Source organism: Colobus angolensis, unplaced genomic scaffold, assembly GCF_000951035.1.
Source record: "Colobus angolensis palliatus isolate OR3802 unplaced genomic scaffold, Cang.pa_1.0 Scaffold186, whole genome shotgun sequence".
Lineage (NCBI taxonomy): Eukaryota > Metazoa > Chordata > Mammalia > Primates > Cercopithecidae > Colobus > Colobus angolensis.
The window spans coordinates 1,177,236-1,203,651 of NW_012114999.1; the positions used below are offsets into that span (position 1 = coordinate 1,177,236).

A 26,416-nucleotide genomic window follows, 5' to 3' on the forward strand; every position below is an offset into this window, starting at 1 on the left:
CAAAAATACAAAAATTAGGCGTGGTGGCACATGCCTGTAATCCCAGCTACTTGGGAGGCTGAGACAGAAGAATTGCTTGAACTCGGGAGGTGGAGGTTGCAGTGAGCCAAGAGCATGGCACTGCACTCCAGCCTGGGTGACAGAACAAGACTCTGTCTAAAAAAAAAAAAAAAAAGCCATGCCATGTTTGCTTTCTTTCATTCAAAATTATGATGAGCAAAATATGTAAATCTAGTTTATTCATTTTAACCGCTATTTAATATTTTATAAATATGCCACAGTTTATTTTTCTATTACAAGCAGAGTTACATTAACAACCTTCACACACATTTTTTTTATGTATAAGTGAGAGTATTTTTAGGCTTTATATCTAGAAGTATGTAAATAGCTGGGCTGTTTATATGCATTTTCAACTTTATTAGATATTGCCAGATTGTCATTCAATTGCTAACATCAACAGTGTGTTGCACTATTTCTTCCCATCCTCACCAACCTTGGTATTGCCAGTCTTTCATTTTTCCAGGTGGATGGAGTGAATTATTGTCTTTATATTAATTTCTCAAATTATTAGTGAGATTGAGCTCCTTTTCAAATTTTTATTGTCCATTTCAAATTTCCTCCTTTATAAATTCCCTGTTCATATCCTTTACCATTTATTTATTGGCTGATATTTCCTTACTGATTTATATCATTTTTAAATTTAGAGTGATCTTTCTAAATGCTTTCTGAGAAACTAAGATGACTACAGAGTTTTTTGTTGCCATTAATGGCTTAATGATAAAATTTACTTCTGATTTTTTTAAAAACTTAAGTTTTCTTTAATAAAGACCTATTCTTATAATTTATTAAGCCAACTCTTATTTCTGTAAATTATGGACTATAACATCCCTTAATTGCCTGCTACCAACCTAGCACCAGATGGAAAGGTACAGAAGATGAAGTAAAATTACAATCAGAAATTGCTTACCTTAAGCCAGACACAGCAACATGTACCTGTCATCCCAGCTACTCAAGAGGCTGAGTCAGGAGGATCTCTTGAGCCCAGGAATTCAAGGCTACAGTGTACCATGATCATGCCTGTGAAGAGCCACTGCACCGCAGCCCAGGCAACATAGCAAGACCCCCTTTCTTTAAAAAAAAACAAAGAAGAAGAAGGAGAGAGAAGAAAGAAAGAGAGAAGAGAAGAGGAGGAGGAAGAGGAAGAGAAGAGAAGAGAGAGGGGAGGGGAGAAGAGGGAGGGAAGAGGAGGGGAAGGGAGGGGAGGAGAGGAATTGCTTGGTTAGGGGAAAGCATAGAGAATATTATGAGTATATGTGTTGAGGGGGTGTGTGTTTTAATCAAGCAATTTAGTTGCCCACATTGTTCCTATATGTTTATCTTGTCTAGTAGTAATATTATTAAAACATAAAAAAGTGGTGCTGGAACACTTCCTTTTGAGATGGCCATTATCAGATAGTGACTATTGAGCGGCATTATTACACTATTGACTCTTTCCTGTCAAATATAACAAGTATTTTAAAAAAATAGTGCATCTGTGGCACATTATTATAAATCTGATGTTCTCTAGAAAGAAAGAGAAAGTTTACTTAAAGGTAACACTCCTTGGATAAATTTTATCTGTCTTTCAGGTTAACAAATAGAAATATTATACACAAACCTGCGGAATGGACTTTAATTGCTATGGTGTTGCTGTCATTGTAAGTACTCTCTCAGATTTTAACTCTAAATACTAAGTGTGAAGCATATTAATTAGGGAAAAACAAAGTGATCCACTGATTTTGTAAACTGCCTTGGAAAATATCATACCTCTATTTTGTGCCTTACTTTCCTTTCCTATGTAATAAAACAACTTTTATATAAAGTGATATGTAATTATTCTCCATATTTTTTTTTACCATCTTTTCTTCTGTATACCTTATTCTTTACAAATACTATTTGTTATCATCTCTTTTTTTTTTTTTTTTTTTGAAACACAGTCTTGCTCTGTCGCCCAGGCTGGAGTGCATTGGCGTGATCTCGGCTCACTGCTACCTGTGCCTCCCAGGCTCAAGCAATTCTCCCACCTCAGCCTCTCTAGTGGCTGGGACTACAGCCACGCACCACCATGCCTGACTAATTTTTATATTTTTTGTAGAGACGGTGTCTCACTATATTGCCCAGGCTGGTCTCGAACTCCTGGACTCAAGAGATCCAACTGCCTCTACCTTCCAAAGTGCTAGGATTATAGGCATGAGCCACCACACCCAGTCTGTTATCATCTTTGAAAGAGACAAACATCCTCATGTGGCATATATACAGAATAGTCTTTTAGTTTCATTTTTAGTAGTCCATTGTATTAACATTGAATGGGCTTCATTATTTTACATCTGTATTTTTACATACCTAATATTATTTTGTTTTTCAACATACTTTATTAGCATCAAAAAAGTTTTTAAATTAATGTACAATTTTAAAATCTGACAGGTTTAAAGGAACTAAACCAGATGCTTACTACAAAAGCATATATAAAACATTTAATACTCATTCAGCTTTTAAGAAACCACTAGTGGTTTCTAAGGCTATTTATCAATAGGGTTACAACTATTTAATAAGTGTAGGGTTTTTCAGCTTGAATTGTAAAATTCTTCTTTTGAGGACCATTCATTATTGCATTACTGTTGCTGCTTGGTGCTTGTTAGAGGTCATTGAAGCCCATAGGACTTGGAAAACTTACCAGACACTCACAGGTCAAAAAGTGTTATGAATCAATCTCATAGCCTCTCCAGCCCTGCTTTCTCTTTCTTTGATATTACTTCAGTCTGACATGTTATTCTGGCTTTACTGTCCCTAGGAAGGCTGTGCTGAGAAGCATTAGAGTAGGCTTCAGTGAGCCAGAATCTGTGTCACCCAACCAGATACAACTCACATGATTCATTAAATCAGAACATAGAAAATAACTTTACTTGAATGCCCTGATATAAATTTTTTATCAACCATAAGAACAAATCTTTTGTCATTTCTACTATTCAGTGTTCCAGCTGACTTGGTAATTTGTGAACTGATCTTATGAATTTTTTAGAAAGTTTTTTCCATTTTATGAAATTTGTAAATATTTTGGTCACTGGCAAAGGAAATATCAGTATCTCTGCTCACCGACCAGATCATATGCCTGCTAATAAACCCTTATAGACAACTGTTTAACTGTACTTCTGCAATTCATTATACTAAAGGGAGAAGTAACTTTTTTGGTTGACAAGTCAGAGGCCTAGGCTCAGCATTAATCTCAGAATCTTGCTTTCTCAGCCACTTACTGAAGGTATTAGCACTGCTTACTGAAGACACATTAAGTCCTACTGTTTTGGGATTAAATTTTTGCCACATCTTATCTAAAATATATAGCAAAGAACTGAAAAAGTATGGAAAATGAAATAATAAAGGCTACCATTAAAATTTCATATGATTATTCCATACAAAAGTAAACCTCTCTAGTGTTTCATTTTAATAGAGGCATCCATGTGGCACAAAATACTGAAAGCTTTGCTAGTCCTTTTATGCACTGTTTGACTTCTTTAACTTTGGATATAATGTAGGGAACCTCTTATTTCAAGAGTCAGTGACCCATAAAAATAGTGCCTTAATTGAATTCACGGAACAAATTGCACACATTTTAGTGTAGTGTATCGTGTGTTTCATATTGGGCAATCAATCTTTTTTTTTTGAGATGGAGTCTTGCTCTGTTGCCCAGGCTGGAGTGCAATGGCGCAATCTCGGCTCACTGCAACCTCTGCCTCCCGGGTTCAAGTGATTCTCCTGCCTCAGCCTCCTGAGTAGCTGGATTACAGACACCTGCCACCATGCCCAGTAGAGTTGGGGTTTCACCATGTTGGTCAGGCTGGTCTCGAACTCCTGACCTTGTGATCCGCCTGCCTTGGCCTCCCAAAGTGCTGTGATTACAGGCATGATGAGCCACTGTATCCGGCCTAGTGCAATCAATCTTGAAATTGTAGCAGTAAACACTATTTGCTTTTGTCATTCACCTTGCATCCCTCCTCTCTTTCGTTATGCCCTAATCCCTACCGCTAGATCTAACCTTCCTTCTCTTAGCCATTGGTCAACTGGACAACTAAAATCTTCCCCAGTTAGGGGAAACCCTTTTGGCTTCTTTAAAAATCTTTGGTCACTATAGACACCAAGACAGGTAGTGTTTCCTAGGTTTTTGCCTTTGAAATCTTGTTTTCTGATAATTCTAACTTTTGCTTTTGGCCTTCCTTGCAGATTCTTTTTATTCTGCATTTTCACACTCTGTATCTTCACTAGCTGAATCTCCCTGTTCTTTTGATCATCAGCTTCTAAGACTTCTGTCTCCTGTGCTGTATTATTTTCTTATTTCCTCTTTTCTCAGAAATTCCCCTTTAGCTTTTCATATTTCTGCCCCCACTGGAAATCTGTGGCTCAACTGATAGACTTTTTTATCTCCAGCTTTGTCCATTTGTCATCTTTTTACTGTAAATACTACTGTACAAGTTAGGGATAAAATTAAAATACATATTCATCATGTGAAAACTCCATTGACTTCTATAAAGTATAATTATACTTTAATGTGTATTTCCACCCCTTTTCTCCCCTTTACAGTTTCACAATTACTTTTTAGAGAAGGCATTTTGTCATTGGGGAAAGCAAAAGCAGGCATGGGGGCCAGCATTGGATAAGTACCCTTACAGTGAAAAATATGGAGACTTTAGACACCCAGAGACATGCACATATAAAAAAAGAGGAAACACACGCACGCGTATTTGTGGAGAAGTAACCCCACCTTTCAGCCTTTTAGCTTATTGCCAGTAACACTGACTGTAGGCATACATGGGAGTATGTCTTTTTTAAAAATAATTATCCTATAATTCAGAAAATTTTCACATCTACTCTCAAATTTCCAATGGAATTTTTAAGTCACAACTTGTAGACATTTCTGGAATTCATGTTTAAAAACAAACTGCTTATAAGTCTTTATAGCTAGGCAAAAGATTCTAAATGGCAGTTGTTACTTAAGATGAATATAAGATAATACGTTCAGTAGTACTGTTCTTTATATATGAATATTGCTAAGTTTTATTATTACTATAATAGCATTTGTTTAATCCATGAAAGCTGTTTTCAGAATTCCTCATGTGAACTCTTAGAAGAGGATACATACATACACCTATATATAATTGTATTAGTATGTTGCTATAATGCCACAAGTCTAACTCTTGTTAAAGGGGGAAAAAAATCAACATTTTGACCTAAACGTGATAGTCCAGGACAACATAAATAAAACTGAGTCTTGAATTTTCACACCTTTATTCTTAAAGGAAATAAGGAGTTTTGGTAGCAAGCCAGCTTCTCCTGGTGACTTTCATTGCTCTTTCACAGATGTATTAACATTTTTTAAATCTGTGCCAGGTGCAGTGGTTCATGCCTATAATCCCAGCATTTTGGGAGGCTGAGGCAGAAGGATTGCTTGAGCCTAGGAGTTGAAGACCAGCCTGAGCAACATAGTAAGACTCTGTCCCTACAAAAAATAAAAACATTAGCCAGGCATGGTGGCATATATGTCTATAGTCCTAGCGACTAGAGAAGCTGTGGTGGGAGGATTGCTTCAGCCCAGGAGATAAGGCTGCAGTGAGCCATAATCATGCCACTGCACTCAAGCATGGGTAACAGAGCAATACCCTATCTCAAATAAGAATAATAATTTGGACCATAACATGTAATTTATCAGTGTATGCTGATGGAAATTGTATTTGCGTATCTCAGAAAAAAATCTGATCAAACAGAGTTGGTACAGTTGATCACTGCACACTCAATGAAATGCATCCCATATGAAAATACATCATGACCTATTCCCACTTCATTTTGGTTTCTCACTGATTCCATAGAACTTGAATTACTATTGTGATTGCAACATTTATTGATATTTATACTATGAATTCAGACCTTACGTGGTACCCTACCCAAGAGCACATGGAAACACCTTCTAAAGCAGAGCTTAAGCACTATACATTTATGAAGGAATTAATGTTCCTTTAACTCCTTTAAAAATGTCCTCTCGTTCTTACTTAATAAATGTTATAATTAAAGACTCTGAAGCACTCCTTATACAAAGAAGAACATATATAATAGTGATAATTGACTTTTTTTTTTAAAGAACTCATTAGAAATGCAATAAAATAACCTGATAATTGCTCAGATTTATTGCTTAAGTACCTGGTTGTAATTTTGCATCTTAGTTGAAGTTTATCAGACTTTACTCTTAGATCTGATTTTGTTCCTGTAAAAGGTACTATATAGTGAAATAATATAGAGTTGAACCTGATTTTCTTAACTAAATATGTGCTATTGAGATGTTAGGCTTTCTCCACAATCTTTGATGCATGACTTTTAATAAAAATGTATGTAAATATATATAGATAGTCTTGTATAGGCCAGGTGCAGTGGCTCACGCCTGTACTTTGTAATCCCAGCACTTTGGGAGGCCGAGGCAGGCAGATCAGTTGAGGTCAGGAGTTTGTGACCAGCCTGGCCAACATGGTGAAACCTCATCTCTACTAAATATACAAAAATTAGCCGGGCATGGTGCGGCATGTCTGTAGTTCCAGCTAGTCCGGAGGCTGAGGCAGGAGAATCACTTAAACCCAGGAGATGAAGGTTACAGTGAGCTGAGATGGCGCCACTGCACTCCAGCCTGGGCGACAGAGTGAGACTGTCTCAAAATAAAAGATAGTCTTCCGTAAATATTTAGTACCTATATACTCTACTGTGTAAAGCTTATTAATATATTTATATATTTTGAAGTTAGAAAGGACAGTAGGCCGAGTGCAGTGTCTCATGCCTGTGAGCACTTTGGGAAGCTGAGGCGGGTAGATCACAAAGTCAGGAGATTGAGACCATCCTGGCCAACATGGTGAAACCCCATCTCTACTAAAAATACAAAAATGAGCTGTGCATGGCGTGCCTGTAATCCTAGGTACTCGGGAGGCTGAGGCAGGAAAACCGCTTGAACCAGAGAGTCAGAGGTTGCCGTAAACCAAGATTACGCCCCTGCACTCCAGCCTGGTGATAGAGTGAGACTCTGTCTCAAAGAAAAAAGAAAGAACCATAATGAATTGCATAAAATTATGTTTTATGATGTGGTATTTTGATATGATTTAGGTATATCATATTTGTTTTTATATTCCTCATAATTCCATGTTACCCACAATATAAGAAACCAGAAAGTAAAGAATCGCTTTTAATCATGGTCACAGTATTCAGAATAGCTTTTTTGAAAAGATTTAACTGGTATTTTGAGAAGATTTTCTAGCCATAGGACACATCGCTTAGCTTCTGTTCCATTTACTCCTTCCCTCTTCCCTTTGCTCTTGGTCTTCCCCAGTCTTCTGTGCCCTCTGTCAGTATTCTTGAGCCTGTAACACAAGAGCAGACTGTGCTGATGGTGACCTAAAACTGAGAAATACAGGGAAGTGTCCAGACCAAAACTGGCAGCCAAAGAGAAGACATATAGAAGGCTATCAAGAAGCAGCTTAACTGGCCTGAGTTCCTTTATGTGCAGCCTATGTGCAGAAATGGGAATCAGGTTTCCTCAAGAGTGCTTATACTTAAAATGTAACTTTTCCACCCAAGTTTAATATAAAAGCTTTGTAAATAAGCCACTACTTTGTTTTCTGATGGTCTATGGTTAATTGTATCATAAGAGTCAAATGTCTCTTGGTGACCAGGGAGAGAGGGAGGTGTGTGTTGTGTTCTGTGTGAATTATTTGGTTATCCAATGAGGGAGATGAATACTTTGTATTACTCAGAAAGGATAGAGGATAAAGTGACGTGTAGTAGTCTAACATGGATACATGCTCTTCCTAGTTCTATGCCCTTGATGTTCTCTAATGGAAAGCTTTCAAGACCATCTCCAAAAATGTCTGCTTTCATTTTATTTATCTGAACTGGCTGTTTCCAGTGAACTGTGGCCCGCTTCCTAGGCAGAGACCATACAATAGTTTATTCTCTCTAAAAGCTTTGAGTATTCCTGTCGTTCAGGGAGTAGCATATAAGTCCTGGGAAATGGTATTTAAACAGCTCAACTTGACCATGATCACTAAACAAAAGCCATCACTGGACATGGGCAGCCACTTTAGGTAACCATCATACAGATAGATACTCTGGAGAGTCACTTCCCTAGGGCTACCAGGCCTGAATGGAAAGATGTGACTAAGGCTTTTGCCTCAGCAGGCTGTTTTTTTAAAGCCTGCCTATTGCTAATTTCCTCAGAAAAATCTGTAAACATACCATGAAAAACAAAGAGATGGTTCCTTAGAAATCTATTGGTTACAAGTATTCCCAGCTCTTTCCCTTAGTAGTCCAAATTTAATTTTAGGTATTTGAGACCATATTTGAAGATCATTGAAATTACTTTTTTATATTTCCTTACAATTATGGGATTTTTATATTTAACTGAGCTGTTTAAAGTTGAGATAAAATTCATATACAATTCACCATTTGTATATTTTAAAATATACAAAATATACAGTTCACTGGTTTTTAGCATATTCACTATGTTGTACAACCGTCACCACTTATCTAATTCCGGAACATTTCTGTCACCCAAAAAAGAAACCTCCTATCTATTAGTTCAGTCCCAATTTCCCTTCCTCCAGTCCTCTGGCAACCATAAATCCATTCTCTATCTTGACGGATTTATCTATTTCTGAACTTTTCATATAAATGGAATCATATATGACCTTTTATATCTGGCTTCCTTCACTTAATGTGTTTTCAAGATTCATCCATTTTGTAGCATGTAACAGTACTTCATTCTTTTTTATGGCCAAATAATATTCTATTGTATGGATATACCACATTTGTTTATTCATCAGTTGACAAACATTTGGGTTATTTCCATTTTTTGCTATTTGATGGGTAACAGTGCTATAAACATTCATGTACAGATGTTTTGTGTGAGCATATGTTTTATGTTCTCTTAGGTATATACTTAGGAGTAGAATTGCTTAGGAGTAGAATGATAACTCTGTTTAACCTTTAAAAGAACTGCCAAAGTGTTTTCCACAGTGGTTGTATCATTTTACATTTCCACTAGCAATGTATGAGGGCTCCAAAGATTGAACTTTACAAATTATCTCATCTTGCTTCATACCCAGTAGTCATTTTAAAGGCTTATATATGCAGTTTCCCCAAAACTTAAATATGCCTAATCTAATTGATTTTAGGCTTTCATGGACATGTAACATCAATTTCTTATGTTTTAGGAATTTCTACTATAAACGCAAAATGAGTACTTTCAAGCCAAAAACAAAGGTTACGGTGTTCATAGTGTTCAGTCTGAAACCATATAAATGTCTGAACAGTAGCTACTGGTATTCTTTTGGATTCCTTAGTATCCATAAAATTCAGTTTTTGTTTCTTGCTTATATAAATCTTGAATTTGTTTATCTTATGATATTTACTATCCTATCACCTTTGTCTTTGTGAAGTTTAAATATTTATCTGTTTACTGAGGATTGAACAATAATTAGATTATTTCTATACATTCCCATACTTATTGCTGAGAGTTTATGTAACAAAAACATGTTTTTAAACTGAAATAACTTTACCCTCAGCCAACAGAGCTATATGGGAATCTAGATAGTTTCTAAAGAAATAATACTTGTTTAAATTTTTAATCAAAGCTGACTTTCTACAATAATTCCCCCCACAGAATTCCCTATATCTTTGGCAGTTTTATAATGCTACTCTTTTTTCTTATTCATAAGTAGTTGAGTATCTCCAACTTCAGGCCATACTCCACATTAAAAGTCATCAAGGATCCTGAGCAAAAAGATGTGCACTCCAGCTGCCCTGTCCCAAGCAGCAGCAGTGGTGGTGATGACAGCAGTTAGCAGCAGTTGGCCCTTGCAAATCACAGCCTTGATTTTAGGAGCCAGTCCCTCTATCTGCTAGTGCCATCATCACATCCTGACTGAGCTCCCTGAGAGCTAGGAAGCATGAAGCTTGAGGGAACTGTTACCCCCAGCATCAGGGTCTGCCACTATAAGGGTGTGATAATCATTGTGTATGGAAGCCATAGTTGACTACATTTCAATCTTAGAGTATTGAAAAAGAGTTGGAGACACTATTCTGAGAGAATTGTTACATGGCGACAATGATGAAGAAAAGCTTTTCCAGTATTCATCTGCCAAGTTGTTCTGTAGATCTGTCACAAACAGGAATTAGATATAAAGTTGTAAAGTCACTGTAACCCAGCCCTTTAAACAAACCTATGTGTAATATATCACTACAAAGTGAGTTACAAAGAACTTTTTTCCTTTGAATTAGAAATATCAGTGGAAAGCATCCCTGCTTCCTTATTAATGGGTAAACCTAAAGCATTAAATGCAAACATTAACAGGACATAAACCATCTGTTATAAGAAAAACATTTTATTTTATTTGGCTATCATAGTTTCTTATAATCAGAGTTTTTATCTCTGTTTTCTAGATAGTAGTTCTGAAATGGAAAGTTCATAGTGACATACTTCTTAATAGCATATTCTCCTTGTCTACTTTTTTGTTTCTCTTAGAAGTCCTTTAATGGTACTAACCTCACATGCCTCCTGGTTTTTCAAATTTGGGGACATTAGCTTTGTGCTTAAGATTAAATGCAATTTTAATTTATATAATTAATTATTCTTATTATTATTATTTTGAGACAGGTTCTCTGTTACCCAGGCTGGAGTGCAGTGGCATGATCTTGGCTCACTGCAATCTCTGCCTCCCAGCCTCAAGCAATCCTCCTAACTCAACCTCCCAAGTAGCTGGGACTATGGGTACATGCTACCATGCCCAGCTAATTTTTTTTGTAGAGATAGGGTTTGACCACATTGCCTAGGCTGGTCTTGAGCTCAAGCAATCCTCCCACCTTGTCCTTATGTCATTAATTTTATTTAACATTATGTTTTTTTAAATATAATTATTCTACCCCACAGACTACCTTTAACTATACAAGGGTCTCTCGAAACCCTAAACTCAGTCTCATTCTGGATTATATCCTATTTTTGTTCCTAACTAGCAGGATAGCCTTGTACAAGTTACTTAACTTCATTGACTATTATTGTTGGCAGTGTGAAGGATTGGACTAAATCCAGGTTAAATCAACTTGGTAGTGCTAATTCAAGTATGAGGTATAAAAAGTAAGAAACTGTTTTCATGCAATATATCAAAGTCTTCTGAAAGAGATAAAGAGGAGTATATTTAGCATAGGAAACAATTTAATTTTGCAGGTGGAGTTCCGTGGTGACACTGTCCAAGTGTTATACTTTGTTACATATCTCCATCATAAGCTTGGCAGGGAAATACTAGTCAGTCACTCTTTCTATGGAAAGAGCTCAGAGTACTCATTTAAATAAATGAGAGGAACACCCCGAAGAGGCCTTCTCTTTCTAGTGCAGACTTTAGTTGACATTATACAGGTTAAGTATTAGAAATCCAAAATCCAAAATGCTCCAAAATCCGAAACTTTTTCAGCACCAACACCAACTTTTTCAGCAAGTATTTCCAACATGCTCAAAGGAAATACTCGTTGGAGTGTTTCAGATTTCGGATTTTTGGATTAGGGATGTTCAACCAGTAAGTATAATGCAAGTATTCCAAAATTCTAAAATATCCGAACTCCAAAACAGTTCTGGTCCCAAGCATTTTAGATAAGGGATACTCAAACTGTATTGCTCTTCATATCAAAGATGTGGAACTTTTCCTCAAATGTAAAAGGAGAACGTGGAGTGGTTTAGCACCTGCACATTATAATAAGGGTGGTAAAGAGCAAAATGAAACGTGTAAATTAATTTTGTGAATGTTAAAATATGTTTTGAAACTGTTTTCCTTACAGAATCCTCACTCCAACTGTGGGCCTTTTTTTCCTCATCCAATTTATTCTTTACATTTTGTTTTATTTATTTATTTTTAAAATTTTTAGTAGAGATGAGGTTTCACCATGTTGGCCAGGCTGGTCTCAAACTCCTGGTTTCAAGTGATCCACCTGCCTCAGCCTCCCAAAGTGTTGGGATTATAGGTGTGAGCCACCATGCCCAGCCTATTCTTATTATTCTTATTCTGGGAATAAGTATCATCAATGAATAGAAAAGTTTAGAAAGTTATTTTATTTGAGTGTTTCTAATTCTTCAAATCACATTTAAGGACTTTTTAAAAAAATAGCTCTGGAATACCATTTTCCTTTTTTTAACTTTTATTTTTTGAGACAGAATCTCTGTCTGTCACCCAGGCTGCAGTACAGGTGACCTGATCTCGGCTTACTGCAACCTCCGCCTCCTGGGTTCAAGCAATCCTCCTCTCTCAGGCTCCCAAGTAGCTGGGATTACAGGTGTGTGTCACCACTCCGGGCTAATTTTTTTTTTTTTTTTTAGTAGAGATGGGGTTTTGCCATGTTGGCCAGGCTGGTCTCAAACTCTTGGCCTCAAGTGATCTGCCCACCTCAGCCTCCCAAAGTGCTGGGATTACAGGCATGAGCCACCACACCTGGCCCATTTTCCTTTTTTATTTTCTACCTTTTTTCTCTCATTAAAAAATGGGCCAGACGCAGTGGCTCACACCTATAATCCCAGCACTTTGGGAGTGGATCCAAGGCAGGTGGATCACCTGAGGTCAGGAGTTCAAGACCAACCTGGCCAACATGGTGAAACTACGTCTCTCCTAAAAATACAAAAATTAGCCAGGCATGATGGTGGGAACCTCCTGTAATCTCAGCTACTTGGGATGCTGAGACAGGAGAATCGCTTGAACCCTTAAAGCAGAGGTTTCAGTGAGCTGAGATTGTGACACTGTACTCCAGCCTGGGTGACAGAGCAAGACGCCATCTCATAAAGAAAAAAAAAAAAAAGAATTGCATATATAACACACACACACACAACAGATGTTTATTGAGCAACGCTATGAGTAAGACTATGTCTTAGACCCTATAGGGAATACAAAGATTAAACAAATCCCTTTCCCTTAAACACTTTACAGCCTATTGGAGGTTGAGGAAAGGGAGAAATCAATAATGTGCTGCACAAATAGCTACAATAAAAAATTGAATGTGTTAAATGCCGGAAAAAAAAAAGGCACAAAATATTGTTGGGATTCAAAGAAGTAAAAGACTTCAATTGGGAGGTTATAATAGAAGTAAAAGATCTGTTTGGGGGAGCATACAAAGGTGATGGGTTCAAAAGACAGAAAGGATTTCAAGAAATAGAACAGATGAGAGGATTCTAGGAAGTACCTATGTATAGCATGAAAAAAGCAAGATAAGGCTGATAACTAGAAGGAAAGGTTGGGTCTATTGCAGAGATAGATTTTTGTTGTTGTTGTTTTGAGACAAAGTCTGTGTTGCCCAGGCTGGAGTGCAGTGACATGGTCTTGGCTCACTGCAACCTCTGCCTCCCGGGTTCAAGCGATTCTTGTGCCTCATCCTCACGAGTAGCTGGGACTACAGGCGTGCGCCACCACACCCAGCTAATTTTTATATTTTTAATAGAGACAGGGTTTTGCCATGTTGGCCAGGCTGGTCTCAAACTCTTGGCCTCAAGTGATCTGCCTGCCTTGGCCTCCCAAAGTGTTGGGATTACAGGCGTAAGCCAGCATACCCTGCCCCTGAGATAAATCCTTTAATGGCAGATAAACTTAATTCAGTGGGTAATGAAAGTCATTTAAATTTTTTGTTTTTGTTTTTTTGTGGAGTTTTGTTTGTTTGTTTGTTTTAGACACAGGATCTTGCCCTATTGCCCAGGCTGCAGTCAATGGCGTGATCATAGCCCACTGTAACCTCAAACTCCTGGGTTCAAGTGATCCTCCCTTCATTTAAGTTTTGAGTAGAATAATATCATAAAATCTGTGTTTTAGGAAGGTTAGTCTTGCAGAGATCTGGAGTCAGATCTGATCCTATCTTCCACCTTGCGTCAGCCTTTCAAAGACTTTCAATTGCTCTTAAAGAAAAACTTTTTACTGCAGCCTATGTACCCCTGTGATGAGGCCTTTCTTTCTTCTCCAGCCTCATCTCACACCATCCTACCTTGTTCTCCCATTCCTGTCACTCTGACCTTCTTTCATATCTTTCTCATCATAATCTTTACCACTGTAGGACACAGGTCTGAAATGTTCTTTCCCCTCTTCCCTTGGTTAATTCCCCTTCTTCTTTCAGAACTTGAGGAAGTGTTTCCTCCTCAGGAAATTTTCCCTGACCTCTGTGGCTAGATCAAATATGTCTGTACGCAGGCACTCACAACTCTATAAACTTTTCTTTCTTAGCACTTACCCTGTTTTCAGTTTCATATTTAATTGTATGATTACTTGATTAATGTATGCTTGTCTCACTGTACTTAAAATTTTTAGGGGCTGGCTCATCTTTATTTTTTTTCCTTTGAGACATGGTCTCACTCTGTCACCCAGGCTAAAGTGCAGTGGCACAGTCACAGCTCACTAAAGCCTTAACCTCCTGAGTTCAAGTGATCCTCCTGCCTCAGCCTCCCGTGTAGCTGGGACCATAGGCATGCATCACTATGCTCAGCTTTAAAAAAAATTTTTTTTGTAGAGATGGGTCTCACTTTGTTGCCCAGGCTGGTCTCGAACTCCTAAACTCAAGTGATCCCCCACCTCGGTCTCCCAAAGTGCTGGGATTACAGGTGTGAGCCTCCATGCCCAGCCTATTCATCTTTAAATTAAAAAAAAAAAAAAAACAGGAAAGACAAATACACCTATCCTTTTTTCTTGACCTCAGGCTATCATCCACTCACCTACCAAACTTCTTGAAGAGCTTGTCTGCTCTCAGTGATTCCAGTGCTTCTCATTAATCCTTTGCATTCTGGATCTTGCCCCCACCTTTTATGGAATTGATTTTCTCAAAGCCTCTACTAGTAACAGCCTAGTTAAACGAAGAGCAGTGAGGCAATGAAATGTAAAGGAAGAGACAAATTATGAGAAACACTACAGCTCTAGAATCTATAGGATTTTGCAAAGTTGGGGAAAGTCAAACATAATTTTAAGATATTAAGACAGGTGGCTGTGAAGATACTGGTGCCTTCTGAGAAGTAGGTAGGAAGAACTAATTGAAAGAGGTGATACATTTATTTTTATCTTTATTTATGAGATGGAGTTATGCTCTTGTTGCCCAAGCTGGAGTGCAATGGTACAATCTTGGCTCACTGCAACCCCCACCTCCTAGGTTCAAGCAATTCTCCGGCCTCAACCTCCCAAGTAGCTGGGATTACAGGTGTGCGCCACCATGCCCAGCTAATTTTTGTATGTTTAGTAGAGATAGGATTTTACCATTTTGGCCACACTGGTCTTGACTCCTGATCTCAGATGATTCACCCGCCTTGGCTTCCCAAAGTGCTGGGATTACAGGCATGAACCATCATGCCTAGCGATGCACTTGGTTTTATACCTGTTTTGCAAGTGCTGAGACTTCCTGTTCAATTTAAGATTTAGGCAAATTATCAGTTAGATGGCTCCCTGACAGGAGTTGAAAATGTGGAACTAGAGCTGAAGAATGGTGATGAAAATCAGAGACCTAGATTTTGGTGTCAGCATTGGGATGGATGAGATGGCAGAGGTAGAGGATGTTAAATGCACAGTCAAGATGGGACAAAACTTTGTGGGACAGCTGGATCAAGGCCAAGAATGCCTGAAGAATACAGAGAAAGCAGAAAAGGGGAGAGAGGGGAAAGAGACACTTTGAGCACCAACTAAATGCAAACACCATGCTAGACTCTACATTATTTCGTTTGATTCTCACAATTCAGTCTGGTCAATGGTGTTCCACTCACCAATGGAAGAAATAGGCTCTGTAAAGACATACACTTTGCCCAAGGTCAGAGCTGAGATTCAGACTCAGACCCTATCTGACTTCAAAACATGTACTTTGCCCTGCAGTGTGCCTCAGACAGGCATGTAATCAACCAGAACACTGTTAAAGAGTCTTAAACCTAAGTTTAAGTTTTAAGAAAAATGTAGTAACTACCTTTCTAGAGATGAAGTAGTTGCTCTGTGCTGAATAAGAATGAGAATAAGTACTAAGGGCTGTGGTCCTGGCAATTGGGTGGTGTGGGTAACCTTCAAGAAAGCAGTTTCTACAGAATGATGAGCGGAGACCAGATTGTAAAGGCTGCTATAGTATTACATGTGGTGTTGAGGCACTAGACGGAGCAAATGCCAGCTACTCTTTTCATATGGTTGGCAAAAGCAGAAAGGAGAAGGGGTTTATCATCCAATATGATATGATAAATCATCAGAAGATTCTCAAGATAGTGGAAGTTTGAGCATTTTGGTAGCAGAGGGGAAGGAGACATTAGACAGGCAAGGCTGGAAGAACTAGAGGGTAACTGCTGGAATGTGGCCCATGAAGAGACTGGGAATGACATCAAAGGTGTATTTGCCTCTTTTTCTTTCCTAACTCCTTTCACCCACTTTCCTACTTATCTGCCACATATTTCTCTCTCCTTGCTTTAAATGTCAGCATTATTTGGTAACATTTTTCCTCCTGCTCTTAATTTCAAAAGCGCAGGAACCAAACCTTGTATATTTCAGCTCCCAAAAACCCGTATTATTAATTTTCACTACTGTTACATTCATTACTGTATTATTAGTTTCATTCTGGCTCTGATTGATTCTTACCCTCCTTTCTCCACAGGTCAATGATACCCCTAGGAGAATTAATTTAGGCATTTCTGAGCTTGAGTTATACAGCCACTATGTTTAATTATGGTGACTAACCTTTATTTTCTCATATTCATGACTTTTACCTTACCCTGCCTTCTCACCTTCCATGACCCACAAGTTGGTTTTGGGAACATAAACATAATTTACCAAAAAAAAAAAAAAAAGCATATATATATGTGTATATATGTACATATGCGCACACATGTAAGTTTCTACATGAGAATAAGAGAATTTCCATTTATCCAATATTGTGTTTGGACAATATGTAAACAGTGCTAAGCCAGGAAAGATATCTATAGTAAGGGAGGTGAATTTGAAGCAGTTTTCTTACCAAAACATAATCTCCAGTCAAAGACATTGTCTGGATTACTTTTGTCTTCCTAATGCCAAGCACTTACTCTAGCACTTAGTAAGCATTCAGTGAATATTTGTTGATACATCAAAAGAATGAATGGGATGGGAAAAACTTGGATAAATTATTGTTGATATTATGGACTTACGGCATAGATTTGGTAACACTGGTAAAATTGCATTGCACGTGAAAAAACAGAAAGAGTTGCTTACTATTGTGACTGAAGAAAAGACTTTCATTATAGAGATATAATCTCTATAATGATTCATATTTTCCCACATGAATACAGTCTGATAAAGATGTGACTATTTAGCCTTAAAAGAATTGCTAATTTTAACCAAATCCAGCATTGCCTTTTTCCAAATGCAATTTTTATAAAATCTTTAATAAAATTAACAAAAAACAAAGTTAGATGTAAATGTGAGATTATCTTTTAATTCATTAGTTATAAAATTAGTAAACACTTTAACTTTTTTTAAATGTTTCTTTGATTCAAAACTTTATTCCAAATATTGCTTTTATCTTCCATGGATTTAACTGTTTTCTGTGGACTGACAAAATAGAAGAATTGGTTATACAGCAGTTAATTACCAGGTCGATAGAGGTGGCACTATGTCTTTTAGTTATTTATCTGATGCATCACAGACACAATTCTGAAGAATTCGTTAAATGTTTTTTTACATGTTGATATTTGTTCGTTGAATTGGAAGCATTTATCAAATATTAATGGGTCCTAATGGAAATTTTTTACTCAAGAGGCAAACTCTTCCTTTAACTAGTTTTACTGAATGTATTTTAAAAAATAGCCTTGCAAACTTGAATGAAAGTTACAAGGAGAAAAAAATTATTCCCAGGTGTATTAAGAGTGCTCGTGAAATTCAAGATCCCGATCACTGATTGTGCTTTCTTCTCTGTTGTTAAACACTTCCATTTAGATTATGTATTATAGAGACTCAACAGCTTTTAAATATTCTTCCTGCCTCTGACTTTTCTCATTCTGATAATTCCAGTTAACAAATAAAGTCATGTGGTGTTTGGAAGCAAAATTCAAATGCTTCCATTTTATTTATTCCTTGTTTAAATATTTTTACAAAGTTGTAAAGCAGAGTTTACAAGCCAAAATGGTGAAAAAGAGCCTGGAATTTTCTGGTTCTCACTATTGGCTGTTTGTGTTGTCCCACCATTCACTTTGAATGAGTTTGGGATTTGGCTGTTGTCATTTTAGCACAACTCAAGTATAATCTGCTTTAAAAGACGGAAACATATCACAATACATAAGGCTTAACATTGAAAATTCCGAGTGTAGCAAAAGCACTTCAGAAACTGTTCCAAACTGCTTGGTGAACACCTGCAGTTTCTGTGGTGGTGAAAAGACATTACAGTAATTTAATCTCCAGGACTATTTCCATTTTATTTATTTACTGATTTTCTTTTCAGTGAGTTTTGAGGCCCCACATTATAATGTTTTTTGTCACTCAGAGGTTTTTCATTGCAAGGAGTGACAAATCTGCTGCACTGCAAAAATGTTTCATGAGAATAAAGCAACTGCCAGGTTATAACTAGTATTATTCTGGTATCAGTGCAGAGAAAAATGTTGCTCTAAAACACTAAGACTCACACAACTTTTACATGCTCCAAAATCAAGTTCCCAAACATATAAAATTAAGTGTCACTAGCCAATTCTTTGCAGCCAAGGTTATACATTGAGATAGAAGGTTATACATTGAAAGTAGGAGTAAAATTTATACTTCTTCCTCAGGGGGAAAAAAAGGCACGTTTGAAAAAATGGAAGCCCTTTTTATAATTTGAAGAAGTATATGAACCCCTGCATCTCAAGTTAAGATAAGAAAGTGGAGTCCATAAATGTTGGCTTCTCTTTTGAGGAACCTGATGATAAGGGTAGGAAAGAGATTGAACAGTAACCATTTGTTTTGGATAGAAACAGACTTAACCCTACAATATGGAGAAGGAGCCAATAAAGAAAAATAATTTGAAGTTGCAGGCAAGGTAGATACACATGATGGAACAGGGCACGTCTCAGGAGGCACAAGGAAATGTGATCATGGCACAGGCAGATGGAATAGTGTGAACGGGAGAGAAATACTACATCTTCTGAGACAGGGAGAAAATAAGTGAAGAGCAGCATGACTGCAGATACGTTTGTAGGTAGAAGGGAGAGATTTTTATATCATGCCTAACAACTTCATTTTTCAATGAAGTAGGGTATGAGGTTCTCTTCTAAGAGTGAAGAAGTTACGGTTGTATAAAGAGTGAAAACACAACTGACCCTTGAACAACATGGGTTTATGGGTTTGAACTGTGCAAGTCTACTTATATGTGGATATTTTTCTGCCTCTGCCACACTTAAGATAGCAAGACCAACCCCACTTCTCTTCCTCCTCCTCTTCCTCAGCGTACTCAGTGTGAATACAAGGATAAAAACCTTTATGATGATCTACTTCCACTTAATGAATAGTAAATATATATTTTATCTTCCTCCACATTATTTTCTTAACATTTTTTTTCCTCTAGCTTACTTTATTGTAAGGATCTAATACATATCCTTATATAATGCATTATGTAATATTTATTATAAGCATATAGCATAAAATATGTGTTAATTGACTGTTTATGTTGTCTGTAAGGCTTTTGGTCAACAGTGGGCTATTTGTAGTTAAGTTTTGAGGAGTCAAAAGTTATATACAGATTTTCAACTGCGTAGGGGAGGGGGTCAGTGTCCCTAATGCCTGCATTGCTCAGGGGTCAACTGTAATGATAGTGGAGTAATCATTGAGAGGATTCAGAAAAGGAGCTAATTCAGGGTGAGAGAAAATTGACAAGTGACATTAAGTATCCAGATGAGGCTACAGATCATGGATTTGTACTGGTACCGACCTTCAGGGTTCCCTTCTTCCCCATATCCCCATGCCATCAGTAGTTTCCAGCCATCTATTATAGGTGTGGAGAAAGCAGATTGCAACATTTATCTCAGGGTGTAGGTTTTGCTAGGTAAAAAAGCTAAGGCAAGGATGCAAGAGGTTTGGAAAAGTATTAATGAGATATTAGTTCAAAAAATCAAGGCAGATATAATAAGGAAGAAAAGTAGAGTTACCTTAGAAAGAAAATTGGTCATCCTAATCAAATAATTCTTGTGTTTCTCCCCACAAAATGGTATCTTCAGCTCTGACATCTCTCCTAAATTGTAGACCAAAATTTTTTTCTTTTTTGCTGGGCACCTTCATTTGGATATCTCCCAAGCATTTCAAACTCTCAAATTTGAGATGAAGTCATTTTGCCTTTCAAATGGCCCCTGTTTCTTTTGGTGGTATTGCTATCCTCCTAATTACCCAGAACTGTGCTTCTCTTTATCTCTCATAGCTAATCAATTGCTAAGTCCTTTTAGTTCCGTATACAGTTGTCTTTCTCCATTCCCACTGCTACTAACCCACATCAGGCCTTCATTACTTGCCTAGACTGCTGCAATTATAGCCCTCCCAAGCAGCTCTCCTTGCCGTGTGTCTCTTCATTCAACTAGTCCATCCTTCCCTCTAGCTTTAAAAATCATCTCACTGAAGCTTAACTCTGATTAAGGCAGGCCTTTGTTCAGAAACTTAGTGACTTCCCAGCTCCTACCACATAATTTTACATGATTTCAAGGCCCTTCACAAGTGGCCCCAACTTACCTATTCGCCTTATTTCTCTTTTATGTCTTTACATTATGTCCACTGACTGTTTCCCCCACAACCATCTTTAATAGGACTTGACCTATGCTTGAAATTTATTTTCTTTTCATATCTGCCCATTATAGCCTTCAAGATCCAGTTCTAATGTTACCAATTCCTTAGAAGCCTTCCTTAACACCCCACAGGCAGAAATAATACCTCCCTTGTATAAACCTCCTTGAGTAAGACCTCTCATTGGGACCTTCTGCTTTGTTACACATTTATATAAAAATCTCATTTTCTTTACTATCCAATTTCTTCCAAAAGTGTAGTGAACAAGTATAACAAATAAACAGAACTACACAAACTTATTCAATTTGGAAATTTAACAGAGCTTCACATCTATTGTTTTCAGCACTGGCTATATATTAGAATTACATGGGGAGGCTTTAAAAAAAATACCAATGACTGATTCAAAGATTTTGATTCATTGGTCTTGGGTGGGGCATGGGCATAAGAATTTTTTAAGTTCCCCAAGTGATGCTAATTTGTGCAGGCAGAATTGAGAACCACCGTCTTAATTCTAGTGCACATTGGTGTGCTAAGTAGAGAAGTGCTAAATCAGTTGACTTAGCTGTGTATACCAGGGTTTGCTTGGTTAGAGGTACTTAGCTTTCTTCTAAAATCATTAATAGTGTTGAAAGGTTCCTCTTGACTATCACAAAGGAAGGATGAATTAGAAACAGCAGAATTGTTGGTTTTCATTTGCATGTTTTATTTGGTTATGACAGATTTCAAAAATTATTTGAAGAGTATATCCAAGTGGGTCTTTGAAAACTGTAAGATCTACTCATTTCTTAAAATGAATCAGACATGTGAACTAGTGTGGTCTAGTGGTTAGAAGTGTAGACTAGTGGGAGTACTTCTGGGGTTATTTGTTCATCTTTTACTGACTTACATGACCTTAAGAAAGTCACTTGAGCCCCAACACTTCCTGCAACTTCACAGGAAGGCTGAAGACCAACAAGTCAGTCCTATAAAAAAAAAAATTAACAAACTTGGAAATCACGATAGCTTCTTAGCTTTGACTGAGTTGTTGAGATCTTTCCTGCCACAAAGAGAACAACTAGGAAAGAACTGGCATTCAGGAAAAACTCTCTATCTCCAATTTAGAAAGTTTCCCACCATCCATTTTAAAGTATCTGAATGTTTTAGCTGGATGTGTTGGTGCTTGCCTGTAGTCTCAGCTATTTGGGAGGCTGAGGTAGGAGGATTGTTTGAGCCCAGGAGTTCGAGGCTGCAGTGAGCTGTGATCGCACCACTGCACCTCAGCCTGGGTGACAGAGCCAGGCCATGTCCCTTAAAAAAGGGAATTTTAAATTTAGCCCTGACCTCCTGGCATTTGTTTCCTTGTCGGTTATAAAACCATGTTTACTGAAAACATATCAATAACAGCAGTTTAGCAAAGTACCATGAAGTAGTTACCTATGCATATGGCCCAGTCCATGTTATTTTATGGAAAAAGAAGAACTCTTCAACAGGGTGACAGGTTCTTTCTGTGTGCCCTGGTAGCTATTGTGTTACTTTGGGGAGGAAGCCAAGGGCCGCAGATGAGACAGATGTGTTCAGAGTCTCACTAATGGAGTTGAATCTTCTGCCTTTTCCTCAATAAGAAACAAGCAAAGTAGATAAAGAGTTAATATTAAACATGAAATTGTAATTACTTTCATGCTAAGAAGCATGCAGTGTATATTGTATGTTTTATCTAACATACAGATAAAATTCCTTTTGAAAGTATATATCAGAATTTTTTTTCAATATCTGAGAGAGGCATTTTGCAAAATGTCTGGGGTTTGTATATGGAACCCTGCAATTTCTGAAAATAGATGACATTTTGACCCTTTGTGTTGCCAGTCACAGCTCTTCATTACAGTTTTGATTGTATGGGTGTGCAAACAGGTATTTTGGTTTAATCCTTTATCATTTACCACTTGTTCATGTAGAAAAGGGAAAAATCTCAAGTTTTAGAAGAAGATAAAATATGGGTAAGGTTACAGTTGTTACTGCCATGCAGGAAGAAAGTATTGGGGCCTGATAGATAAGCAAATAGACAAGATACCTTTGTGATAAAGGTCTCCACTTTTCGCACTCTTCTTAGCCAGTATGACCCTGGATAATTCCTTTACCCTCTCCAAAGCCTCAGGTACTTCAGCTTTCAAAAGGAAACTGACTGGATAGGTTGCACCTAAAACACATTTGGGAAAATTAAGTGTGATTTCCTCAAATATAACCATATAGCCTCCTAAAATAAGACTATGCTGTTAAACCTCATCTTTTAGATTCTTCACTTACCCAACCCATTATTAATTAGTGCCTCGTCTTTCCCAGAAGGCTTTTGCTTTTGTTTGATTGTAAGCCTTCAAAGTTTCAGGTATTATAATACCCATTTGTTTTAATTGGTTAAAGTGATAAACATAGTGCCTGTGCATGTACACATTGAAGGTATGGCTGTTTGACAGAAATAGTCTTCCTACCTTCTCCTTCCCAGCCCTAACTTCTGAAGGGTGAAAGAGTGAGTGTTTTAAAAAATTTCTTTTAAGCCCAGTGTTATCTTTTAGCAGTCTTTACATCTTTATCACCTTTATGCATGGCAATCAGCAGAACAGGCTTCCCTACTGCAGCAGAACTCTGCATGAACCTAGTAATTTCTCAAATCTGTTAGGTACAGAAAAGTATGTGGCCTTTCACTTCCTGTCCCTTCCTCCAACCCCAAACCATAGAGAAGCATGCTTTCTGGTGACATTTTATTCACATAGACATTCTCACAGCTCTTTATTCTGTAAGATTATGTGAGTATGAGGAGTGTTGTTCCATGTCATTTTACAACAGCCTACTCGTTTGATTTTGCAAATTTGGAAATAAATTATGAATACTTAGGAAAATCCTTCTATGAAAGAGTTATTAGTTCTGCCCAGTTTTGAAAGTCAGGTTTGGAGATACCTGTGCTATATCATATTAGGCAGATGCCTAATGTGATCTTCACACATATCACCTAGGATTATTCAGGAAAGGATAATTCAGATTGTGGAGCTACAGTATGGAGTTTCCAGTGGTTCAGTATGAGTGTAGTAAGCAAGATAGTAGGGACCAGAATGGGGAAGACCACTTAAAAATCCAAGTTCATGGCTGGCTATAGTGGCTCACACCTGTAATCCCAGCACTTTGGGAGACTGAGGAAGGTGGATCACAAGGTCAGGAGTTCGAGACCAGCCTGACCAACCTGCTGAAACCCCATCTCTAATAAAAATACAAAAATTAGCCAGGCGCAGTGGTGGGCACCTGTAATGCCAGCTACTCAGGAGGCTGTGAGGTAGGAGAACCGCTTGAACCCGGGAGGCAGAGGTTGCAGTAAGCCGAGATCGTGCCACTGCGCTCTAGCCTGGGCGACAGCGCAAGACTCCGTCTCAGAAAAAGAAAAAATCCAAGTTCATTACTGACTTTTATTGTACTCCACGAGATAAATAACATAGAGATTCATCAATTTAGCTCCGCTTGCTCAATAAACCACAACTTTAACTCTTTATATGTATTTTTCTGTTGACAGAATACAAACTGGTGACTTCCAAAATTATGGATAACTTCTGAGGCTTAGTCAAGAGTTTGTACAGCTGTAAATCCTTGGATAGAAGGTTTTAATAAAAATGCCAACTTTTAATTAAAAATCCCTCTCTTGATTCAGTTGTCTTGCCCAAACTTTGAAACTCTTCTTACTACTGTATATGATAATTCCTGTTAACCAGATGTTGTTTGATAGCTCAGGAATAACAAATGGAGGGTACTTGTCCTAACCTGATTTACGTTCTTTCCTTTTGATGTGTAGCATATGTGGAGCAGTCAGCTAAATAAAGGTCTTATCAATAAGATGCAGTTTGACACTTGGCTTTTTGCTTTTGTTGTTACGCCACTTACCATATGGTAAAGAATTGTTATAGAAGGATATCTGTCTTTTCAGAAGTGAGATTTGAATCGGTGGAGGTTTCATGAGCAGTTTCCTCTTGTTTGTGATTTATACATTGCAAGTTTTTATTATGTAAGTTGTTTTCAAATTATATTCACCAGCAGATAGCCTGTGTTAAGCCATCTTAAGTGTCACCTTTTGAGGTTTTTATTCATACTTAAATCACTTGAATAACTTCCAACAGAAATCTTTTGTTTTTACTTACAGCCAATCACATTCTCTGCTGGTTGTTTTTAAAGTATTTCCTGCATAAACCACATTAAATATCAGCTGTAGTATACATTACTGTTTTTTATTTATGTAGAAGTTATTTGGGCCCACCATGTTATTATGGGGTTTTGTTTCTTTGTTTTGTTTTGTTTTAGAGACAAGGTCTGTCTTACTGTTTCACCCAGGTTGGAGTACAGTGACATGATCATAGCTCACTGTAAACTTGAACTCCTGGGGTCGAGTTTACAAGTTGTGGGAACCGATCCTCCCGCCTCAGCCTCTTGTTGGGACTTCAGGCGTGCACCTCCACACTCAGCTAATTTTTTTATTTTTGGTAGAGATGGGATCTTGCTCTGTTGCCCAGACTGGTCTCAAGTTCCAGGCCTCAAACAATCTTCCCACCTCAGCCTCCCAGTGCACTGGGATTGCAGGAATAAGTCACCACTCCCATGCTGGTTTTATTTGATATTCACTATTAGAAGTTGCAAGATTGGAATAGAAGCTTGAGTCCCTTTCAGTGTATAATGGGGTAGGAGTTGTTCATTAATGAAAAAACTAAACAGGTAAGTAATTAGCATATCATAATTTATACTGCATGGATAAAGAAATAAGGAATAAGGAGAAAAGAGGAGCCTGGGGAGTCAATTTAACAAAAAAAAAAAAAAAAAAGGAAGCAGGTGTTTGGTAAGATCTTGCAATTGTACTTCAAAGATAACCCGAAAGTAAACATTTTTATTTTATATGTTTCTCTTTTTGTGAGACAAGAGTCTCGCTCTGTCACCCAGGCTGGAGTGCAGTGGCACGATCTCGGCTTACTGCAACACCTGCCTCCAGGGTTCAAGTGATTCTTGTGCCTCAGCCTCTCAAGTAGCTGGGACTACAGGCATGTGCCACCATGCCCAGCTAATTCTTGTATTTTTAGTAGAGATGGGGTTTCACCATGTTGGCCAGGCTTGTCTTGAACTCCTGGCCACAAGTGATCCACCCAGGTCATTCTTCCCAAAGTAATGAGATTACAGGCATGAGCCACTGTGCCCAGTCTATTTTATGATATATTTCTGTGGGGTTTGACATGTTTTGTTTTATATTTTGAAGTACTGAATTTGGACAGTTTGGACAATATTTATATTATGGGGCACTACATTTTAGAAAAATGATAAGCTAGAAGTGAGTATAGGAAAGAATACCACTGCAAACACCAATCCCAATAGGGAGTAGTCAGATGGCCTCTATAAGGAAAGATTAAAAAGACTTGGAATTAACTGAGAACCATTTTCAAGAATATGAAGGAATAACTTTAAGAGCTTGCATACCCCCCGACCAAAAACACCCACAAAAGTTCAATGAAGAAGAAAATAAAATTCTGCAAGAGACATTTAGATTATATATGAGAAACAATGTCTAGAATTTAAGGTTTATTAACCATTGCAGCATACTACATGTAGAAGTGTAGAATCTCCATCCT

At 37.6% G+C, this 26,416-nt stretch overlaps 1 protein-coding gene across 1 annotated transcript in view; it reads left to right on the top strand.

Annotated features, from left to right (window-relative positions):
• Nucleotides 1-26,416, top strand: part of RPAP2 (RNA polymerase II associated protein 2) — an 88,689-nt gene that overhangs the window by 46,338 nt on the left and 15,935 nt on the right. The window contains exon 11 of the mRNA XM_011939975.1: nt 1,629-1,697. Coding sequence (XP_011795365.1) covers nt 1,629-1,697 — 69 coding nt within the window. The remainder of the gene's footprint in view (nt 1-1,628; nt 1,698-26,416) is intronic.